Genomic DNA, 22,800 nt, shown 5'->3' with positions numbered 1-22,800 from the left:
ACCTGAAACTAATGACGATGAAAGATGAATTGCCTTGAATGATGAGGTTCTTTTTTCTTGTCATGATCCATTTGTGAATCCATCTACAATTTGACTGAAAGCATACTGAACTGTCCGTCAGCCAATCACAGGGTGCACAAACAAACAACCATACACACTCATATTCAAACTAACAGACAATTAAGAGTCTTCAATTAATTTAACATCATTATTCTTGGAATGTGGCAGGATGCCAAAGCACCCTCACAAGCATGGTGGGCAACTGGAAGAATATAAACTGGAATGGCACAGTCAAAATTTGAACCCCTTTAAGGCAGGTATTTCCATGCAGTAGTTTTAATTTTTTTTCTTGATAATAAATGTGAACGCGCATCTGAACTCTAGTTCAGGCCAAACAACCGAACTGTGGTCCGCTTAAAAATCGTGGGTCTCGGTCCGCTTTAAGCGCATCCTATTTTGCTGGTGAAAGCAACCGGAGCAGGGTGCGCTTTTGCTACTTATTGTGCAGTGTCACAGCAATGAGCTGTGATGCTCCAGGCTGTGACGGCACACGCAGAGCATCCTTGGAATTTGGAAGCTGAAGTACAGCGTGGATGCTATTTAAAATCAACAATGGCAAGATGACAGATGATTAGTAATGGCCAAATGTTGTTGTGCTGCACTAAGTAGTTGCATTTGATACACAGAATCATGTTCTAACGTGGCGATTGTGTGTTGCATGCTGTTGCTGACAGGCAGAGCCTATCAGAGCAGCCAATTAATGAGTCTCGCTCTCCTGGAAGTGGTGACAATTTGAAAGTCAAAAAAGTCACAAAAGTGAGAGCGATTGCACCTGAGTGACTTGGAGTAACATGCGGTTGCCTTTTGTGGTTTAATTTTCCCCTCTGCATTTTTATATACTCCAGTTCGCTCGGCATTGAGTCAGGAGGGATTGACCCCGCCCCTGGCCGAGTGGCGACTTGCTTTTCTATGAGACATTACATTGTTTTTTTTGTTTGTTTTTTTGTTTTTTTTTTCAAATTCAAACTAACGTGCATACAAACTTTTGTTTCACAAAACAGTCAGTTGACAAAAAAATGACACATACAGATGCACGGTTACATTACTGTATAATAACATTGCAAAATAAAAGACAGTAATATAAAAAAAAAAAACTATATACAGTTTAACATGTAAAAATAATGCTATGCTACATTACGTGTGGCATCACGGTATGATGCTGTGACGCTCAGCGCTTCCTCCCCTCCCAGGAGGGAGGTATTTCCTCTTTAATTTGTCCAATCAATGAGTGTGCCTTACGTCCATGTGATCCTTTTCGGAAAGTTCGGTTGGTAGAGTGTGAATGCTGAACTTTTTCAAAAACTCATTTGCAAGTTTGCTGTGAAGTAGCTCTCCAACAGGACACTGGTTCTCTTGGTCTAGTGTGAACGTGCCCTTCGACTATACTGACTGCTTTAAATTGAACTGATTGTACTGTTATACTTTGTCAATCATGTATTTTAACAGAGACAACTGTAGTAAAGAAATACTGTACCACTTTGTATAAGTTGTGCACCACAGTCAACCATTTAACACAACACTTACGGCATAGAGAGAGCGATCTCCACTCCCAAGTCTTCAAGCAGTTCAGAGAAGAACTCAAATTGATACACCTCCTGGATTATACACTTTTTCTGCATTGGGGAAAGAGCAGTCATAATGTGTGTTGTCTCTCACATGACTTAAGAAATCAGCCCTTTTTCTTGTCAATATGTTTTACCAGAGAGGTGTGCAGAGGATTCGGCTGCTGCCTAAAGAGGGCCAAGATTTTCCGAATTGCTTCAGGTGAGCTATCAGCCCTGATATGCTGCTGCAAGACATAGCAGCTCAAACCCTGTCCCAGCGTCCCGAGACTCCTGATCACGTTAAGGTAAAAGACACACCAATAAATCATCTGTGAATCTGGAAGATATTTACTCACTGACTAACACACCACGAAAAAACAGGGAGTAAATATGAGTGTAGTAAAGAATTCAAAGAATATCAAATGTTATATACAGCAAATTGGATTATATTTTAAAAAATACTTACAGCACATCTTTAAAAAGGTTTGATCTTGTATTCACTACTGTTTTTAATAATGCTTTAGCCTAGGGAAGAAAAATACTTCATATATACAATTGTGGCACACAGATTTATACAGTTTGCAGGAAGTTTCCATCATCATTCATTGTTCTGGAAAACAATGGAAATCTGATATCTAAACACGTTTGTCTATGTTGTTTCCAAGCAAGTCTATTTACAGCAGCAGTGACAGGGATATGAACTCTTAGCAGTTTAATAATTTAGTAACTTCTGAAGACTCACGCTATCTCATTTTGATGAAGCCAGTAAGGGTGTTATAAATGTGGCAACATTTGAGTCAAGCAATGCTGAAAGAAAACAAGCTATGTGAAACCTGCTGTGCATTCCATGGTTTTGTGGATGCACTGGAGATGTTGTCCATTAGTAGGCGAGCTCTGGATAGGATACTAAGAAGTGGAGTGCAATAAAGCAGTGGCTCGACATCATCCAACCAATAGATCACCTCTGGAAAGCCCTGGTCAGAATGAAAAGTAAGGCATTAAGTGGTGTGTCCTTTTACCTGTAATGTAATGTTCTTATCTTATCTGGCATAGCATAAAAAAACAACAACAACCAAACTATGCCTGCACGTGTTTCTTCTATTCTCTTTTACTGTTTATGCTTAAAAAGAGCAGATGATAGCTTTGATTTTCCACTCGGGAGGGTCATAATGACTTTACACAAAACTAAATTAAAAATGTAATTTTGTAATCCTCTCTATTGAAATTAGACATAACGGTCTCCATTTGAACACTACAGAGTAGAATAAAATAGTATGCTAAAATATGAAAATATCTTTCTCTTGTTTTTTTTTTTATCTGCACTAGCTGTACCCATAGTTTGGTGGCAATGACATTTGCTTGTGGTGGATGGAGGCCCACTGAGTGCTGGGCCATGTCAGGTAGTGATGATAGCAGCCTATCAGATGGCATCAACGATAACGTCTCCGTCTTTACTCCTATAGCAATAAAGCCGAGCTCTTTTAGGCGACCTGGAGCACTCAGCTGGATAAGGGGAAGAGGGCATGAAGGTCAGGAGAAACAAAATCACTACTAAATAAACTTGGATATTCATTTTGATCAAAATATTAAAAACTTACTGAAGTAATAAATGAAAGTTTGTCAACGATGATGGAGGCCTGCCAAGCATACAAAAATCAATTTTACTTATTATTATATATGTTTTTTATGATAGTAGACAATAAATTGAGGAAACAAGACAAAAAAAATGATATAATGGAGGAAATGAAATTCATAGAAGCAGTGTCAAATAACAAACATCCAAAATACTGAATAACATTTGGCCAACACCTTAGACATACTTTAAATTAACGGCGGCAGCTCAACAGCAACAACAAACAATAATATGGCTACAATGTAAGCATGTCTTACCTATTTGAAGACGCCAACAGACAATAAGCTTCATTTCGACTTCAAATAGAATTTTGAAAATTGAAAAATTTGTTTTTTTTTTTAAAAAGCGCTAATTTTTGTTTGTGCCATGTTACCGCCACTTGCGCCTTATTAGCACCGATAGCACCTTATTCAATGTGACCCGGTTGCAAGCAAGGTATCAGATTGTGTTATTAACAACAACAAAAAAAACTTTTTCAACATTCATTTTCCAAGCAGTTTATCCTCAGGAGGGTCACGGGGGTGTTGGAGCCAATCCCAGCTAACTATGGGCAGTAGCGGGGTACACCCTGAATCGGTTGCCAGCCAATTGCAGGGCATAAGGACACGGACAACCATTCTCGCACACACTCATACCTAAGGACAATTTAGAGTGTTCGATCAGCCTACCATGCATGTTTTTGGGATGTGGGGGAAACCGGAGTACCCGGAGAAAACCCGCGCAAGCTCAGGGAGAACATGCAAACTCCACACAGGAAGGCCGAAGCCTGCGATTGAACCCTTGATCTCAAAACTGTGAGGTGGATGTGCTACCCACTCTGTCACCGTGCCGCACTTTTTCAACATATATATTTAATCCCTAAAGTTAAATATGCTATTTTTTCAATAAGTTTTATTTTGAACAAAAAAAAAAAACTACCAAAACACTTTTTTTCTCCCCAACCCCAGTCAACAAATCAAGTCAAATCAAGGCTGGAAGTATTCATCATAACATTTGACTGTACAGTATTGCCAATTCCTTTCGAAATCCTCTGAATACCCTGCATTGTATGCACTTCTCTACCTGGGCAGGACTAAAAGACACATCTTTTAGGGCAGGAAGCGTAGCAAGAAGCTGCGAGGAGGAGAGGCCCAGCAGGAAAGTCACACCCAGAGAGGGAAGAAGGGGTGCCATGTCTGCCAGTCTATCTGGACTCAGGGAAGATGGAATCTGTAACTCAGTGCTGTTCAATAACAGACTGGAGGTCTAGAAGAAAGCAAGGATTTTTTTAATTTTTAAAAAATATCAACGTCATAGAAAGTGTGTCAAAAACCTTTACTGGTACCAAGGGCGTAGGTTTGGTCTCAATATTGGTAGGGACAATAACAGCATAACCTGCAAGTACACTTTTTGCTGGGGACCGGATATTATTAAGACCAAACAAATTGGGTGAATGGGGGTCAGATAATTTTTCTTAAATCTAATCGAATAATTTTCTCCATCTCATTTTGAATGTTAAAGACTAACAGATTAATACGTCAGATTATTCCACTTAAATTGAGTAATTATTACTATTTGTTCTTATTAAGATAAGTTTTTCACTACACATTTTTCACCTAAATCCAGAAAAAAATGCTTTCAAATTATGTTTTGAACAATATCTATTCTTGAATTAAGAACATTTCTGACATTTTTTTTTTTTTTTTTTTTAAAGATTAAGAGATTTAAGTGGAAACATACTAACGTTTCGCTTAAAATAGCTTATTTTCAGCTAGCTATTTCTCTTATTTCAAAAAAATCTAAGAGTAAAATTTACTTGAAGCACTGGCAAATCATTTCACTTATTTCTAGTAGATTTACACTGAAAACAAGAGAATTTAACTAGTTTTAAGGAGGTGTGTTTTTGCAGTACATATGTGTTGGTTCAGGTGATACACCGTTCGATTCAAACCTTTGTTTTAAAAAACTACTAAAGAAGCATTTTGAAAACTTCCAGAATAAATGTCTGAATTTTATTAGCAAATTTAAATTGCAAATTTTGAACAGAAATTAAATTAGCATACACAATCAATACAAACCTATTAATAATCTCTTAACTATGGAGGAATGCAAGAAATAAACATTTGTCTTAAGACCACTCAACATAGTCTAACTAAACAAATTAAATCCCATATAACTGAAAAACCTCTTAGCGTATATCAAAAATAAATACAAATGGAGTCTTCCTTTCCTACTGCTTTTGTCCACAAGCACAGCCAAACTTAACAAAAAGTGAAAGCTTCTTTGGGCTGGTTTAAGAACACATAAATAAAATAAAAAGGAAAATGAGCGGAAGGAGGTAAACCTCTGTTAATTACATTTCTCATAGTTTAATTAACGCTAACAGTAGAAAACACATACAGGAGGATGTTTCTCTCAAAGCAGTTTTCTACTCGAGTTTGGGAAATTCACACAAGTTAACATTATAACTCTGATGCAGGTTGGACTTTCAGTAGCAAAATTAGTGTTGTGTTCCCCACCTACACAACATTGACACTACTTACAGTGGCTGCTGCTAGTGGCAAAACATTTCTAATCTTCCTCGTCTTCGAAGGGGGCGGAGGAGGCGGCATGTTGTATTTGTGTCGTGGCAGTGATTGCATGTGTGTGTGTGTGTGGGCGGGGGGGGGGGGGGGGGGGTGGAGGGAGTCAAGTCATCAGCCCATCAAACGTGCGTTTGAGGGAAAAAATAGACTGGCACATTCAACAAGTGAAAAGGGGTCAATGTAAGTCTAAACATAATGAAAGTAATTCACTTAATAATGGTAGGGCCAATTCTGTCCTTATAACATACGGTAAGACAATCTAAATGATCTGTATAACTGAACTCATTACATAATACAAACAAGGTTGCTTAAAAGTTGGTGGGGACAATTTGAGCATTTTGAAAAGGTAGTGTAATATCCCTACCGTCCCTATGCAAACCTACGCCCTTGACTGATACTATGGTTGATAATTGGATGGCATTTTCAAATATGAAAACACAAACAAAATGAATGTAGCTGTGTCTTACCAGGTGACTCGGTAGGTTGAGGCCGTTGTGGGAACAGTTCATAAGGACATCCCAGATTACATTGAAGGCCTCACTGCCTTTGTATGGCAGGATGTCACTTGGCTCTGATAGACATGTGAGACTGCCTAGTCTAAAATCACAGAAATAGAGTCAACAGCCCAATTGTGATTTTTTTTTTTTAAATGTGTTTTTCATAATCTAACATTTGACTAAATTTACAAACAAGCTCCCCGTAAAACATCCCGTCGCAGTCTATTCTCAACATTGGGCACACAAGTACATATTGATGGCAACTAAAGCAAAAGGGTTATGATTTTTGTTATATATCTTGGAATGGCATTTTTAATGTTGCATTCCTTGGCTTAAAATGGAATCAATTTAAGTCATCTGAATCGTGGAATGTTTCGCTTTGTTTTAGTTTGTTTAAATTGTTTTTATTGTCTTCAGGTTTCTGATATCAACTGCTAAAAAGGGTTTTGGACAAACCTATTGTGTTGTATCAGTGTATCATTCGTTCATTCCATATCTGTTTTAGAATCCAAAATGGGAAAACGGATTACTACTTGTTATTCCATTTCTCGTATTCAATTAAAAAATATTAGTGTATCATTCACAACAAATCGAAAATGATACAAACCAAATAGAAAAAAATAAATAAAAAATTCAATTTTCTCGTATTCTAGTTGGAATTTCAAAACAAATTCAAAAACAGCAAAAAATAGGCCGTTATTTGTTTTCCAAATTCGAAAACAAGAAATGAAATAACAAGTCGTTATTCGTTTTCCAATTTTAGATTTGAAAACGACAAATGAAATAAGTAATTATCCGTTTCCCACTTTGGATTCTAAAACGGGAACGATACACTGACCAACCAACTTGGCTACACACATACAGTATTGTACCTTAATATTTTTACAGTTACATCAGTTTTATATTATTCTGTTCAGTATTGCCTGACCTGATGAAGTCTTGAGCGGTCAGGTTTTTGTAGGCACCAATGATACTCTGCGCCACAAATTCTTGCTTCAGTGAAGTCAGGTTGTTTCTTTGTAACACTTCCAGTCCATCTAAAAGCTTGGGACCAAAGTAATTAGAAACTTAGAAAATACAATGGGTCTCAACAAGAAAACATGCCTCAACCAAGGCCCAATTATCTACATTTATTCTATGGTTTCATAGATTGTGTACCTCCCACAGGTACAGACATTTTGTTTCATAATCAAAATGTAGATTTTTTTTCTATGTTAAACAAAGGTGATTTAAATCAACATTTAAAGGGGTTATCCTTGTGCCCTTCAAAACCTTTAAGAATGTCTAGCTTGGTATTCTGCATGCATACATCCTACTAAACCCAAAAAACAAAACAAAACAAAATAACAATAATGAAAACATAACCTCCTTGCTGGAGGTGATTAAAACCTATAAATTGTAATATTAAGCTTCAGAATTTAAGTACGACAAATTCCGATTACATTCATGTACCCCCCACCCCATTTATGGCGGAAAACACAGACAAGGCTGAAAAGAAGTTTCTGCTCTTGCACCCCTCTTTAAAATAAACTGTATTTTAAGCCAAAAGAACTGTTGTGTTTGATAGAACAATATTTCTATATGCTGCCATAGCAGATTCATGGCGCATTAAGCCCCCGAACTATTTTTAATTTGTCCGTTTTACCCTGGTGACTCCTGTTTACAGATGTCGCGCAACCGCTTTTGTTTCAACCCGGCCATAAAAAGAAGGTAAGTAATTATATTTATTATTCGAAATGTTAGTCATTTTTAGCATAGAATCATTAATTGATGTCTAATATTTAGTTTAAAAAAAAAGGAAAACGACTTAAAAAATTATTCACTCACATATTTAACTTTTAAACAAATGACGTCACAATGAAAAAAATTGTGTCTGTAAATAAGTTACGGATATCTACCTCATAACTAACGCTTAATTGTATTTTTTTTTGTTACCGTCGCATTTTCCCCAGTGTTTTAGATGATAAATAATCGATCCAAACATAGAAAAATTGAAAAGAAACGCTTAAAAGGGTAAATATATAAAAAAGATGATATATATGAATTGTGTACTTTTATTGTCTAGTGTCATTTAGGCTGGATTAACCCTTGCGTAGTTGCCAGCCAATCGCAGGGTACTTTTACAGCTGACAAATAATAATTCTGCGTCCTATGGTATACTGGGGACGGGATTCAATAAGCTTCGGCTTCTTTCGTCATCCCTTTTCTTTTTGGGATGAACTGAATGTAAACACAAATGAATGCTGTAAGTTTGGATCTGTCACGCCTGAAAAGGAAATAATAAAGAAAGAAAGAATAACTTTGTACCTGTGGAAAACCGAGTCTTCAATAAATCTAACTTGTTTTTGTATTATTCCTGGATTCTGTAGTACTCATAAAAAAACCACCGAGGCCCACGGAGAATATGCAAATACAATTAACCCTTAGATGCATAAGTGGGTCAAAAATGACCCGGTGAAGTTTTCATGAGATATCTTCGGAATGAAAAATTGTTATCAATTCATATTCCAGGTATTGCTCAAAAAACATGTTTTTGATATAATGCCATTCAAATTTTTGATGAACTTTTTATACATTTGAAGAAATTGTCATTTTTGTATTACTACCCTAAGCTTCCACAAGTGGGTCAAAAAGGACCCACATGCATTTTCTATGGAATCCAATGTGAATCTTTCATTCTTATGAACTTTGGCTGTCAGGAATAAATTTACCCTGGACCACACAGACTAGGTATGTAAAAAGTGACATCCCTTAAGAAGATTATTTTACAAAGTAAGAGCTGATACGTGTACTGTAAGTATTATGTTCATATAGTCTTTTGTGTGTGTCTTTCATGACTCTTTACTATTATTTATCAACAAATTAACTTACTTCATAACTAGCTAGCTAACTAAGGCTAGGTTCATACTGCTGGTCCTAATGCCCAATTTCGATTTTTTGTCATATCTGTTTTTTTGGTGTAACCGTTCAGACTGCCTTTGTCCATTGAGCCTGTTCAAGTATCACACATGCGCTCTAATTCGCAGTCCGAGATGCGCTGAGCAAACTGGCCCGCATGCGCAAGAGCATTGGAGCAGAGAAAAAAGCGAGCATTGTCAGGCTTATTCTGAACCCATTCTATTTTTTTATGACTGTTGCCAAGCCCGCTCCTTCCCCAAAAGCCGCGTTCAAGCTAGGCACAGCTGCACCGCTACCGTAGCACCCTGTCGCTCTCACTCTTTGCTGATGTTAATCGCTGCATGAATTCCAATTTGGGGGACTTGACAGTTCGGACCGCAGCCACATTCTGGAACAATGTGGCCCGGATGGGATTTTAACCACATACGAAAGTGACCTGGATCGAATTTGAAAATGGTCCACTTTTATGCGACTTTTCCTGTTCAGTCGAGTCGGAAAAACATGAAAAAATCGGATTTGTGCTAGATTTACAGCTAAAATGGTCCCACAGATGTTGGATGATGGAGAGGCAGTGACAGGGTTGGACTCAAGTGTCCGAAATTTCTGATGATGAGGACCCAGACTACTGTCCAGGTGGCAGTGGCAGTTGTTCACCTGGAAATCCAACTGAACAGGATCAATCTGACTCATAAGATTCCACTTATGTGTCCTCTGAAGAAGAAAGTGTCCAAATCATGGCCAACAGAATGAGCTGGTAGGGCTCTTACTAGAGAGAATGACCTCCCACCAAGGGCAGAACACAGAGCCACAATATCCTCAGAAATCGGTCAGTGCCTCCACAAGGGCTTGGCACCACTGGCTCACCAAAAAGATTCATGGGAGCGCTTCATCATTTATGATAAAATACAAGAAAGGATGAAGTCTATTGTTGTTGTTGTTTTTTTTTATGTTAATTGAATCATACGTAAAGGTATTTCAAGCATTAAATCATTCTTGTGTGGCCCTAAATATCATACTAATTAATATACTGTACATGTGATTATTCTTCACCAAAATGGCATAAAAACACATTGGTTCTAATATGGGTCATTTTTGACCCACTTATGGAAGAGTGTAGGGTCCAGTAACATGTGCATCTAAGGGTTATACATTCTGAAATATATTCTGTGTCTTTCACATTAAGATGCCAGCTCAATCATGGGGAAAACAAGGGTTGGCCAGCCTGTGAAAGGTAGCTCTCATGTGGCCTGAAACAAATCGAAGTGACAGCATCATATTACACAATATGGTGTCGCTGATCAAAGGACAGTTACCTGAGCAGGTGAGAGGTGTTGGAAGTTGTGGAAGGGCAGGTAAGCGATCAAATTTCCAGTGTCCCTGATGAAGGACTGATGAGCTTCAGTGATTTTGGAAGGGGGCAAAATTTTGCTGTACCACAATCCAAAGGCTCTCTGCTGATCTGCAGACAAACGGCCTAAATTCTCGTTTATGGTTTCTCTCCTGGAAAACAAAATGCGCATTTTAAATTAGCATTAAGCAGTTACACATTTTATAGTCCCTCACTTAAAGTATGTATAAACAGGCATTGTATTTTAGATTTTCAGTGCATTTGAAAATATTTAAAGTAGCCATATGCCAGAAATGTACTTTAATTATTTATTAAATAGCCCTAATATTTCAATAGACTTTGAAGCATCATGTTTTTTTGCAAATACTTCCAACATGGTTCTGAACCGTAAAGCCTAAATATTCCCATTTGTTAGCCAGTAAAAAAAAAAGTTTTTTAATTCTGTGTTTACTATGGATGTCCCACCCGTCACCAATCAGCCAATTACAAAATCAGTTCTGTTTCTGCATCCAGGTTGTTGAGTTCCGTAATCTGTAGGCTACCTAAAATAAGGCTCCTACAACTTTTACACACAGTCTGAAATAACAATGCCATTTACAACTACAGCCCCCAAAAAATTTAACGTTACGAATCTCAAATCACTCATGGCATAATCAGAAACAATACAAGGATACGAGTTGTAGATGCCTTCGATGCAAAGATTCCGGTTGCGTCTTTACCCGGCCGGGTGCATATGTTGGAAGGTAATTGAAATCAAAATAGGTGGATGAATTCAATCGTCTTGGTGGATGCGATCAATTCATTACTAAATTATATATTTCTTTACCAGTGTGCTTATATTTAAGAAAAGCATTACCCCTCTCTCTCTCCTGTTTGGCGATAGAAACTAACCTGGAGCTCTTAACTCAGCTCCATAACTGTATTTTTGTGTTAACCTACCTTGCTAAAACTGATTATTTATCCGTGCACCAACTAACACCGGTGCAATTTGAAACCCTTACATTTGAAGGCTGCATCATGTACTCATTTGATTGTCGGTACATAATAGACATAGGTTGAAGCCCACATATGCTGTATGTTTACATGATCAGTACTATTGCTGATGTGTAGTTTGTTCGCCTCTGGCTTTCTCACCTAAATACAACAAAGGAATGATAATGCACCTTGAGTCTCCATTACGAACCATTTATCTGGCAACCCAAATGTTGTGTTCTTAAATAGTGTGATCATGGTTACAGCACCATTTTTGGCCTCTAATTTTACATATAGCTCCTTTAAAATTTTATGCTGATCTGAATAGCATCTATCACAACATTGACAAAGGTCTGCATGTTTGGTGTTAATTGAATTGTAGTAGTAGTAATATTTGGACTGTCATTGTACTGACGATCAATGTGTCAGTATGCAGTTTAATGTTACATACAGTGCCTTGCAAAAGTATTCGGCCCCCTTGAACCTTGCAACCTTTCGCCACATTTCAGGCTTCAAACATAAAGATATAAAATTTTAATTTTTTGTCAAGAATCAACAACAAGTGGGACACAATCGTGAAGTGGAACAAAATTTATTGGATAATTTAAACTTTTTTAACAAATAAAAAACTGAAAAGTGGGGCGTACAATATTATTCGGCCCCCTAGCGTTAATACTTTGTAGCGCCACCTTTTGCTCCAATTACAGCTGCAAGTCGCTTGGGGTATGTTTCTATCAGTTTTGCACATCGAGAGACTGACATTCTTGCCCATTCTTCCTTGCAAAACAGCTCGAGCTCAGTGAGGTTGGATGGAGAGTGTTTGTGAACAGCAGTCTTCAGCTCTTTCCACAGATTCTCGATTGGATTCAGGTCTGGACTTTGACTTGGCTATTCTAACACCTGGATACGTTTATTTTTGAACCATTCCATTGTAGATTTGGCTTTATGTTTTGGATCATTGTCCTGTTGGAAGATAAATCTCCGTCCCAGTCTCAGGTCTTGTGCAGATACCAACAGGTTTTCTTCCAGAATGTTCCTGCATTTGGCTGCATCCATCTTCCCGTCAATTTTAACCATCTTCCCTGTCCCTGCTGAAGAAAAGCAGGCCCAAACCATGATGCTGCCACCACCATGTTTGACAGTGGGGATGGTGTGTTCAGGGTGATGAGCTGTGTTGCTTTTACGCCAAACATATCATTTTGCATTGTGGCCAAAAAGTTCAATTTTGGTTTCATCTGACCAGAGCACCTTCTTCCACATGTTTGGTGTGTCTCCCAGGTGGCTTGTGGCAAACTTTAAACGAGACTTTTTATGGATATCTTTGAGAAATGGCTTTCTTCTTGCCACTTTTCCATAAAGGCCAGATTTGTGCAGTGTACGACTGATTGTTGTCCTATGGACAGACTCTCCCACCTCAGCTGTAGATCTCTGCAGTTCATCCAGAGTGATCATGGGCCTCTTGGCTGCATCTCTGATCAGTTTTCTCCTTGTTTGAGAAGAAAGTTTGGAAGGACGGCCGGGTCTTGGTAGATTTGCAGTGGTCTGATGCTCCTTCCATTTCAATATGATGGATTGAACAGTGCTCCTTGAGATGTTTAAAGCTTGGGAAATCTTTTTGTATCCAAATCCGGCTTTAAACTTCTCCACAACAGTATCTCGGACCTGCCTGGTGTGTTCCTTGGTTTTCATAATGCTCTCTGCACTTTAAACAGAACCCTGAGACTATCACAGAGCAGGTGCATTTATACGGAGACTTGATTACACACAGGTGGATTCTATTTATCATCATCGGTCATTTAGGACAACGTTGGATCATTCAGAGATCCTCACTGAACTTCTGGAGTGAGTTTGCTGCACTGAAAGTAAAGGGGCCGAATAATATTGCACGCCCCACTTTTCAGTTTTTTATTTGTTAAAAAAGTTTAAATTATCCAATAAATGTTGTTCCACTTCACGATTGTGTCCCACTTGTTGTTGATTCTTGACAAAAAAATTAAATTTCATATCTTTATGTTTGAAGCCTGAAATGTGGCGAAAGGTTGCAAGATTCAAGGGGGCCGAATACTTTTGCAAGGCACTGTAAACATGGTGTCCCGTACACATTGTCGTTGTTTTGCAGGGATGGCAAAGTATAGATGTCAACAGGGTTTGCTGCTTTGAAAAGGGGCGCGAGCTCTGAAAAGAGACTTGCATCCTTTGCCAGATGGCTCTGGAACAGCACTGATGTCAGGGTGGACAGGTACACATCTGTCAGCTACAAAAACACAACCAACATTAGGTATGAGCCAACAAGCGTAGGATATTTACAATGTGACATTAGCATTGTATGTAAAACAAGCACTAGTGTGCTTTTACAGGCTGAAGACTGCCCTCCATTGGCTAACTTGTAAATTACGGGCATTTCTTAATCTACAGGCAACAATAAGTTCGCACTACCCTCTACTGGCTAGCTTGTATTCCACAGGCAACACGTCCGCAATTATTTAATCAGGCCTAATACAAAAAACTGAGGGAAAAATTAGGCTCCAGGGAACGATACAACCCATGCTACATAGCTACCAAGTTTCAAGACAATCGGTTCATTAATGATGGAGGAGTAGGACTTCAAAGTTAGTGTCCACAAGAACCAGAGAAAGAAGAAAAATAACAACAACTTGAGTTGCGGCTTGATAGGTCTATAGCAGTGGTTCTTAACCTTGGTTCGATCGAACCCCAGGGGTTCCGCGAAGGTTAAGACACACAGGGCCCATTTTAATATGCTGAAAAAAGGCAAAGTGATGTTTTCGACTACGTTTTGGACTGGTTTTCCCCCAATTAACAGATTTTGTTGCACTCTTTCAACTGCTAGCCCTCTACCTAATGGAAGGAGAAACTGGTTTGCTGTGTGGAATATTGACTCGCACTTGGGATGAGGAAGTATAATAGACCTACAGGCAGCGTGGACTGCGCAAATAATTAATAAAAAAAATCTTTGCCTCATTTTACGCCATGAAAACAGTATGTGATGCGACAATAAAATGAGGATGTAGACATGAAAACAACAAAAGGAACAGTGTGAAATCAAGAGTTTCATATCATTTTCCAGCATGAAAATCAACAGCAGAAGGCAAAATTATTTGTTGACAATTTTAAACTTGGACAGGAATTCGCTTACAGTAGATATTAGCTCGCTAGCTTAGCTATATCACTTTTGAATTTGAAAAAAAAAAAGCTTGTTCTTATTAAACTACGAAGGGGTCGGTGAATACATATGTAAAACTCGTGGGGTTCAGTACCTTTAGAAAGGTTAAGAACCAATGGTCTATAGCCTGCAATAGAAATGAAAGCCTTCCAGCCGCACTTCCTATATGGAAATTGCTTTGTCACGTCTTATCCAATTGAAATATAACCCTTCAATTCCACCTGCACAAGTACCGTAGACTCACCTGTCCATTACAGTAACTCTCCCTGGAAATCCGGAAGTGATGCTCCAACGCGTTCTTTTCTTTCACTATACGGTCAAAAAATGACACCATAGGAGTGTATTCTGAATCCACAGTGTTTTATTTGGTAGTTTTGTGTCTCTATCCCAAAACGAGCATGAATCGCGGTCTTAAAAACATTCCACAAGCAACAATAGGTCCACATTACCCTCTACTGGCTCACTCTTAAGAGTCGTAATCTAGAGGCAACGCAGGCACCAATGAATTCGCAATAAATAAATAAGCTCTTATATTTAAAAAGAAAAAAAAACAAATCAGGCTCCGAGGATCGATACGTATACTATGCATCCGTAGAACATACTGAGCAAATTGCATTATGAGCCGTCCACCAATAACGGAGGAATAAATGATAGTGTACACTCTGACAACTCCAACAACATGAGTGGCGACTTGACAGGCCTTCAGCCTGTAAAATAAAAACAGGAACCCAGGGAAAAACTGGGGATAGAATACTGACAGTAAGTGTATAGATCACAGTATAATCACCTTCAGTGTATGCTGTTTTATTGCATAGTATTGGAGAATCAGTCTGATAGTTTTGATGTGAGCAGTACTAAGTACTGACTTCAAGTTGGCCAATGGTAAGCTGAAGTATTCCTATAACCACAAAAAAAAAAGTGTCAAAACCTCCCGGAAATGTGCAGATAGAATGACAGACGTCGTTCACCTTTCACTCATGTACCTTAATAATTTGAGATTCGTAATGAGTTCCATTCTGTTCTGTCTGCATCAAGCTTGTTAGTACTGTCTGCAAAACAGAAATGCAGAGCTGCACCAACATTCTGTGTAATAACATCAATGATCAAAGCGGAAGAAGGGAAGGTATTCTGCCTTAAATTGTCCGATTGAGTGAATTCTAAGACTTTGCACAAATGTAAATACAGTGGTACCGCTACATACGAAGTTAATCCGTTCCAGGAGCTTGTTTGTAAGTCGAAATGGTCGTATGTCGAGCAGGATTTTCCCATAGGAATACATTATAATTCCATTAATTCGTTCCACAGCCCAAAAACCTGCACTAAATCCTTAAAAAATACTGCTGGTACTATTACAAATGGCAATTACATACAGCAAAACAAATAAATAATAAATAAAAATCGGATTAATAATATAATAATAATAATAATTCCTTTAATAGTGTAACGAAATGGGTTCTAATAAGGCGGACGTTTTTTTCTGTACCTGAAGGCACCACGGCGCTGACGTGACAAAGAGGGAGGGGAGCGGGTGAAAGTTTACTTTCGCTTTCAATGCTTTCTTGAGAACATCGTCAATTGCGGCAGACAGCAGGCGTTTTGTGTTGAATAAGTTGTGAAAGAAATGCTGAAAACGTGGCGAAGCTGGCGATTTCTCTGGAGATGTTACCACAATAAGAATTGTCAGCTTAACTTATAAAGACTGGCGAACGATGGTCGGAGGTGGACCGTGGAGATGTATTGTTGAGCCATTTCACGGATGCCCACCCTACGCTCATATTTTTCTGTCATTTGCATCTTTATTTAGAAGGTAAGCGTCAACTTTTTCCTTGTTTCACCACCTGTACCAACCTTTTCTGAAACCTGTGTTGATTTGTCACACAAGAAAATCCGCCGTGCATTCGTCTGCGGTGCTGCCATTGTCGTCGTATTTCGAGCATGTCGTCGGATGTAGAAACAAATGGCGAGTCAAATTTTACGTCGGATGTCGAAAAGTTCGTGTGTCGAAGCGATCGTATGTAGAGGTACCACTGTATAGTCTAGCAACATTTTGAAAGATTTTTTAAGATTGCTTACAGAGTGGTGCCATTCTATCAGCAGAAATGTTAAAGTCAATCAGGTTACCCAGACAGCATACCAGTACTGTACACATCATGTAGCAGTATGGAGGGTATGTTTCCATGGTAACTTATGTATTTGAGTTGAAGGGAATTCAGGTTCTGAATTTTCAACAGCAAAATGATGAAACAGTCACAGACTTACCCCAAAACACTGTAACAAGACCCTCTTTTTGTTGAAGTTGTTCTCCCTCTCGAGATACCGAACCACAGAGTCTAGGACAGTAATCCGTATATTTTTAGTGACATACAGTGAAGTGTTCTGGATCTCCTCCATTGCAAGCAAAACTACAACAGAGGTGCTGACAGCTTGTTCCAACACTGAAGCAATAGCTGGAGTCACCAGATGTGCCACCCTGGACCTCAGACTCTGTGCCCAGCAGCGTATAATCAAGTACATGACCAGGTCCTGGCTTGCCCCAGGCTGGCAGACTGCGCTGAAGTCAACAGGACAGGTCCAGTTGAAGTGCTTAACTATTTGCTTGGCCAAGCAAAGTTTTTCTGAAGTTTTGTTAGTTGTGGTCGTGTGATTGACATAGGTGGAACACATGGTGCTCACCCATATGTTAGATGGCTCCTGTGTCAACAAGTAGAGAAGGGCAGGATTTGAGCAGATGGATAAGACAAAGTTGAACTGGTCGTGCTGCCAACAGAGAGTCAAAAGCACTGCATCTGGAAGGGATATACTCCAGGTAGAATACTGGCAATGCTCTGCAGGGATGAATCCTGACCCATCTCCTCCATCCTCTCCATCTTTACCTTCATTTGAATGATTGGCACAGTACTTAATCAACCAAGTGTTGTCTTGATTAAGCATCAGGTTCTGCAGGATTGTTTCATTAGAGCAGACTTTGGAGGTAAAGTTTTTTGTGTCCCTTTCACTACAGAGAGCCAACTCTGTCATGTCAACAACGATGGGGCGAGTCCATTCAGAATACTTGCACACCTGAAAAGGGGATTAAAAAGATGGGATAAAATTAATGTAGGCATACCAATTAAATCGAATTATCCAGATGAAATATCACCTGTCGTATAACCTCTATTTCCTCCTTTTCCTTGTCGGTGCATACTGTTGTCAGCCATTTGTTCTGGGGGTTCTGTATAAGTTGATTAAACAAAGACGGCTCGCAGCAGACATTCCTTTGAAAAGCAAGCTGGTCATGCTGCCAGCACAGTCCCACTACTGAATCATCCACCTGGCGATTCTTCCATGAGTTGTAGTTACACCAGTCCAAGATGTGAAAGGGTCTGGGAGCCACAGTAGTTGGAAAAACCAAAGCAGTGTTGCAGTGACCCACAAGCCAGGCATTGTCCTGATTACCTAACAGTCTGTCTAGAAATGTTTTGTTGGTGCAAACCTTCTCTGCAAAATCTGTGGGATCAATGCGAATACAATGTGCCAAAATATCCGTCGTAATATGCATCACATCTTTCCAGTCTGAGTAGTGACACGATAGTTGCAAAAGTGGATCCGGGGAAGGAAACGGTTGTGGAACTGGCGTAATCGAGCAGTTTGGCATAAACCTTGCATTTTCTGGGTTGGAAAATAACAACATAAAGAAGCCAATGTGCTCACAGATCAGTTTTGTAAGTCTTGGGCTATCCAGACTCTTACAGAACTCCAAGAGGTGTGGCTTTATCACAACTGTAGGTTGAACAATCCACTGTTCATAGACGCAGAACTGACCCACGAGGTAGTTGTGGTCTGCTGTGGAATTTGCACAGTACCCATACAACCAACTGTTCAACTGGTCTGAAAGCAACTTTCTCATGAGTGAAGCATTATTACACACATGGCTCACAAACTCCTCCCGTTCATTGTCGCTGCACAGAGAAACAAGGATGGCATCCACCGTCTGGTTTTCAAACCAGCTATCGTAGTTGCAATCAAGCAATAGGAAGTTGGGTGCTTCTCTGGCTTTTCGGTGAAGTGTGAGGGAGGCATGTGGGCTACTCGCAGAAAAGAGATGTGGGTCTCCAATACTGCAGTCCGACGACTTGCGGAGGATTGGGGACACTAGCGCCTGAATAACATAGCACATATTGCTCCATACCAGCTGAATCTCCCGGGTACTGAGCAAACTGAGTGCCTGACATAAGACAAGAACTGATGTGGACGTCTGTTTTCTCGAGCCATTGAGAATTTCAGCACAAAGTGTATCATTGAGCTGGGATAGATTATTGCGATCACATCTCAGGAGTATGTCATGGGTATTATCAGTGTCTGATTCTAAGTAGGTCTGTTTCAAGGAACGAGGACTGTGGCATTCTGGACCTGGATATGTGCAAACAGAGTGTTCTGGAGTCATGAGGTTCTCCAAAATGATATCAATGAATGAATTGGTGAAGGACCAGCTTACATTGTGATTCATTCCCCTGAGCAAGGAAAAAAAAAAACATTCACCCATAAAAGCAAGTACAAAAATCAGCAAAATGTTTGCGTGGTCTCTGTTATGGGAAATATTTGATTTACTGGACTGGAGATAATCTGTAGATATAATGAGATCGAAAATCATGTACAAAAGCAAAATGTGGTTGCCGTTTGTTGCAAAAGTATACAATAGAGATGGGGTCAATCCCTTCCAGTATCGTTATCGGGTTAGGGTGGGCAAACTATTCCACAAAGGACTGGTGTTTCTCTTCCAACCCATCAAGAGGAAACCTTTTCACCAATCTGTCGTCTAGCAAGCACAATCTGTTGATCTCAGTCAGGTGCTTCTTGTTTCAGCAAAAACTTCATTGGTTAAAATCTCTCTGTTGGATTAGTTGGACCAGAGATCAGCACCCACTATGGCCCATGAGGACCAGTTTGCTCACCCTTAATTTAAGACGTAGTGGCTGAAAGGGGATTTAATATATATATATATATATATATATATATATATATATATATATATATATATATATAGCGCCAATTAATCAGTCTTGAAGAGCTCCATCTGGGGCATTTGCAGCTCAAAAAATTGTTTTGCCTTTGAACCAGAATTATACACCCACTCTGTGTGCGAACTAAGCCCATACTAGGGGGACCTCAGTGGCCACTAGAGTGGAACGCAGGGGCTAGAAGTCCCAAAATGAATTGCCTCCCAAAATTGTACCCTGTGATTAGCTGGTAAATAGTGCCTGGTTTACACTCCCTCCTGCCATAGTTAACTGGGATAGGCTCCAGAGCCCCCGCTACCCTCGTGAGGATGAACTGTGCTAAAGAGGGATGAAATATGAAATACCGTACTTTTCAATGTCATGCTTTGGAGCCCCAGAAGACCATAAATTACACACATAACTTTTGTATTGCTTTCAGTTCCAATGAAGCAACTCATAGGCTGGGTTTATACTACATTGTTACCAGATCTAAAACAAATCCACAAAAACTGGTGGAGAAAGAGCCCAATGCAAATAAACAAACATAGAATGGATTTCGGTGGGCTTTGCAGCTCATGTGACTGGTGGATGTGATTTTTAGGGAAAAATACCCATGACTCACCACATTATCAGTTGCTTGAGATCTCCTGAAGTGATGGAAAAAATTCAAAAGGATAAACAAAAGCAACTTATACCAGTTACAATACTGCAGAATAACACTGATAGACATTACCTTGCTCACATGTCTCTTTGTTATTTAGAGATGGAATTCTTATTCCAAATTGCAATGCAATTTTGACAAAATCCATTGGTACTTTAATTAATGTCGCCATGATGTTGGAGATGTAGGAAATAGCTGCATCCACCACACCACTTGCTGCATTCACAAAAGTTGCAGACAGAGGCAATCTTTCTAAAATGTTTAAAATAGTCTGCTGAAAGTTGATCAGTGTTGTAGCAGCGGATTCTCCCGCCCTTAGGTGGGCATTCACAAAACTGCTATGCTCTCCATCATTTAGAGGAGCGCATGTCTTGGATCTCAGGGATGATAATAACATCAGCAGCGGATTACCCAATTCACGAGAAACTGTTTTTGTTAGCTCTGCATCCTCTCCACAATCGTGTCTTTCAGATAGAATGCAAACTAAGGTTTTTGGAAGATCATCAATAAACCCCTCTCTCAGCAGTGATTGGAAGACAGAGTAGACATCTGTCAAAACACCAAAAGATGAATTCATGTTGGTGGAGGACGTGTCAATGCTGTGACTGGTTTTATTTTCACCATACAAAGAATGAACCTGATCCATAACTCCTTGGATTTCTGCTTCTAAAGTGGTCTGGCCCTTATTCCGTTGTATAAGTCTGGGTTTCAGAGTTTCTTGATTGGCATCACTTGAAATCCCTGTGAGTAGAGATAAGGAAGCATTCAAGTTTATTAATTAAGACGACTGGATCTTTACTGTTAAGAAATGGTTGTGTGATGGAGTTCTAGTAATACGTGGCTCGACCCATATCAGTTCTTTTAACATTTCGCATCTTGCACCGTTTTGTTTGCTAAACTGGTTTTAATTTTTTTGGCCCACAGTTATCTGTGGTGTTGCGAACTCCAGTGTCCCAAACGTGCAGGTGTGCTTGTTTGTTGGGTCAGTGAGGGCATTTAATACCCAATGGCTTGTTTAACCCAAGGAGCAGCATGGGATCATTTATGGTACTTATGATAGTGAGCATTTTATTTTGTTCAATTGTCAACAGATCTTTAAATTTAAGCGTTAGAGGGCGATGCAGTTTTTTTTTTCTTTCTCGTTCAAATATTTTTATTCAATTTTTCCATGTATATAGACCAGGGGTGTCCAAACTTTTTGCAAAGGGGGCCAGATTTGGTTTGGTAAGAATGTGGGGGGCCGACCTTTGCTGACGTCCTTTATGTGGAACAATATATTTAAGGAAATTTTAGCAAGCCATTCTGTGTGTCACATTTGCTTCATTATTATTATTTTTTTAATTAATGATTTCAACCATCTCACAACAAGACTTTATGGCGTTCTCTTTCGACTCTCAGGCTCTTGCGAAATAATGCTGCTGTATAGTTAAACCAGCTTCAAGTTGCTTCAATTTCTCGATAAGTATCTTCCCTGTAATCTTGTCGTATATGTCAGCAGGTCTTGTTTGGTAATATTGCCTCACATTGCCCCACCTATCCTTGAAGCGTCGGCCGTCGCAGTCAACTTTTTTTTTGTTGTTGATTGTCACCATTTTAGAAAATTGGGAGTAAAGGGTCACATGGGGTAATGTTGCTTAGGGTACTGCTGCCTTTTAGTGGGTAAATGAGGAGCAGCATTTAGTGTGTAAGCTACTTCATATGCTGGTAGCAGTACTGATGACCAATTTATTAAGTCTGTGTGCGGGCCAGACTTTAGTGATTTTATGACAGAGGCTGGGGGCCGGATGAAATTTGACCACGGGCCACATTTGGCCCCTGGGCCGGACTTTGGACATGTCTGATATAGACAAACAGAAATTTACAAACAAGATAGTAACACTTATTAAACAAAGTTTTTTTTTTTTTTTTTTTTAAACAGCCTCTAAAAAGTTGAACATTCAAAATCCATCACACTCCACAATACCATTACTGGGACCATTTGTTGTCCCCATTAAAACCCATTTTAACATACAATAATCCTAATATGCCAAAATATTTTTCCCATGGAAACAGAGTAGATTGATTTGTCCCCCGTTAAACTACAAGAAAAAGCAGTTTTAAGTGAAATGCCTTTCCTGAACCACTAGAGTGAGAAGAGGAAAAAAAGAAAAATCACATCAAGTATAAATTCAGATTTGTGGTTTCTATTCTCAAAACAGTTTAGCAATAACCAAGTTAAATACAATTAAACGGTGTGCAAACATATTTTGCGATACAACGAATTAAGTTACTAAAAAGATATGAAGTGTTAAAAGAATTAAAAAAAAAAAAAAAAAAAAGCCAAAAATGTAACTATCTGAACACTTGATTGACAGGGACCAAAAATGATACCAGGGAGTTCAAGTGTGCAGTAAATATTAATGTGCCAAAATGTTCAACTCATAAATACACCTATCATCCAGTGATTGAACTATTTTTCAATACGAC

At 39.1% G+C, this 22,800-nt stretch overlaps 1 protein-coding gene across 1 annotated transcript in view; it reads right to left on the bottom strand.

Moving 5' to 3' along the window:
• strc1 (stereocilin 1) overlaps positions 1-21,103 on the bottom strand; it is a gene marked incomplete at its 5' end in the record, with an annotated part of 41,200 nt that extends 20,097 nt beyond the window's left edge. The window contains 17 exons of the mRNA XM_057830455.1: positions 1,585-1,673; positions 1,760-1,895; positions 2,071-2,129; positions 2,438-2,578; positions 2,937-3,107; positions 3,203-3,241; positions 4,300-4,482; positions 6,269-6,398; positions 7,227-7,342; positions 10,510-10,696; positions 13,616-13,770; positions 15,485-15,595; positions 15,681-15,746; positions 16,957-17,757; positions 17,837-19,187; positions 20,296-20,320; positions 20,407-21,103. Coding sequence (XP_057686438.1) covers positions 1,585-1,673; positions 1,760-1,895; positions 2,071-2,129; positions 2,438-2,578; positions 2,937-3,107; positions 3,203-3,241; positions 4,300-4,482; positions 6,269-6,398; positions 7,227-7,342; positions 10,510-10,696; positions 13,616-13,770; positions 15,485-15,595; positions 15,681-15,746; positions 16,957-17,757; positions 17,837-19,187; positions 20,296-20,320; positions 20,407-21,103 — 4,457 coding nt within the window. The remainder of the gene's footprint in view (positions 1-1,584; positions 1,674-1,759; positions 1,896-2,070; positions 2,130-2,437; positions 2,579-2,936; positions 3,108-3,202; positions 3,242-4,299; positions 4,483-6,268; positions 6,399-7,226; positions 7,343-10,509; positions 10,697-13,615; positions 13,771-15,484; positions 15,596-15,680; positions 15,747-16,956; positions 17,758-17,836; positions 19,188-20,295; positions 20,321-20,406) is intronic.
• Between the last annotated feature and the right edge of the window lie 1,697 nt (positions 21,104-22,800).

Source organism: Corythoichthys intestinalis, chromosome 1 (assembly GCF_030265065.1).
Source record: "Corythoichthys intestinalis isolate RoL2023-P3 chromosome 1, ASM3026506v1, whole genome shotgun sequence".
Classification (NCBI taxonomy): Eukaryota; Metazoa; Chordata; class Actinopteri; order Syngnathiformes; family Syngnathidae; genus Corythoichthys; species Corythoichthys intestinalis.
The sequence above is the reverse complement of the archived record's forward strand: the minus strand, read 5'-3'. Positions and strand labels throughout refer to the sequence as shown.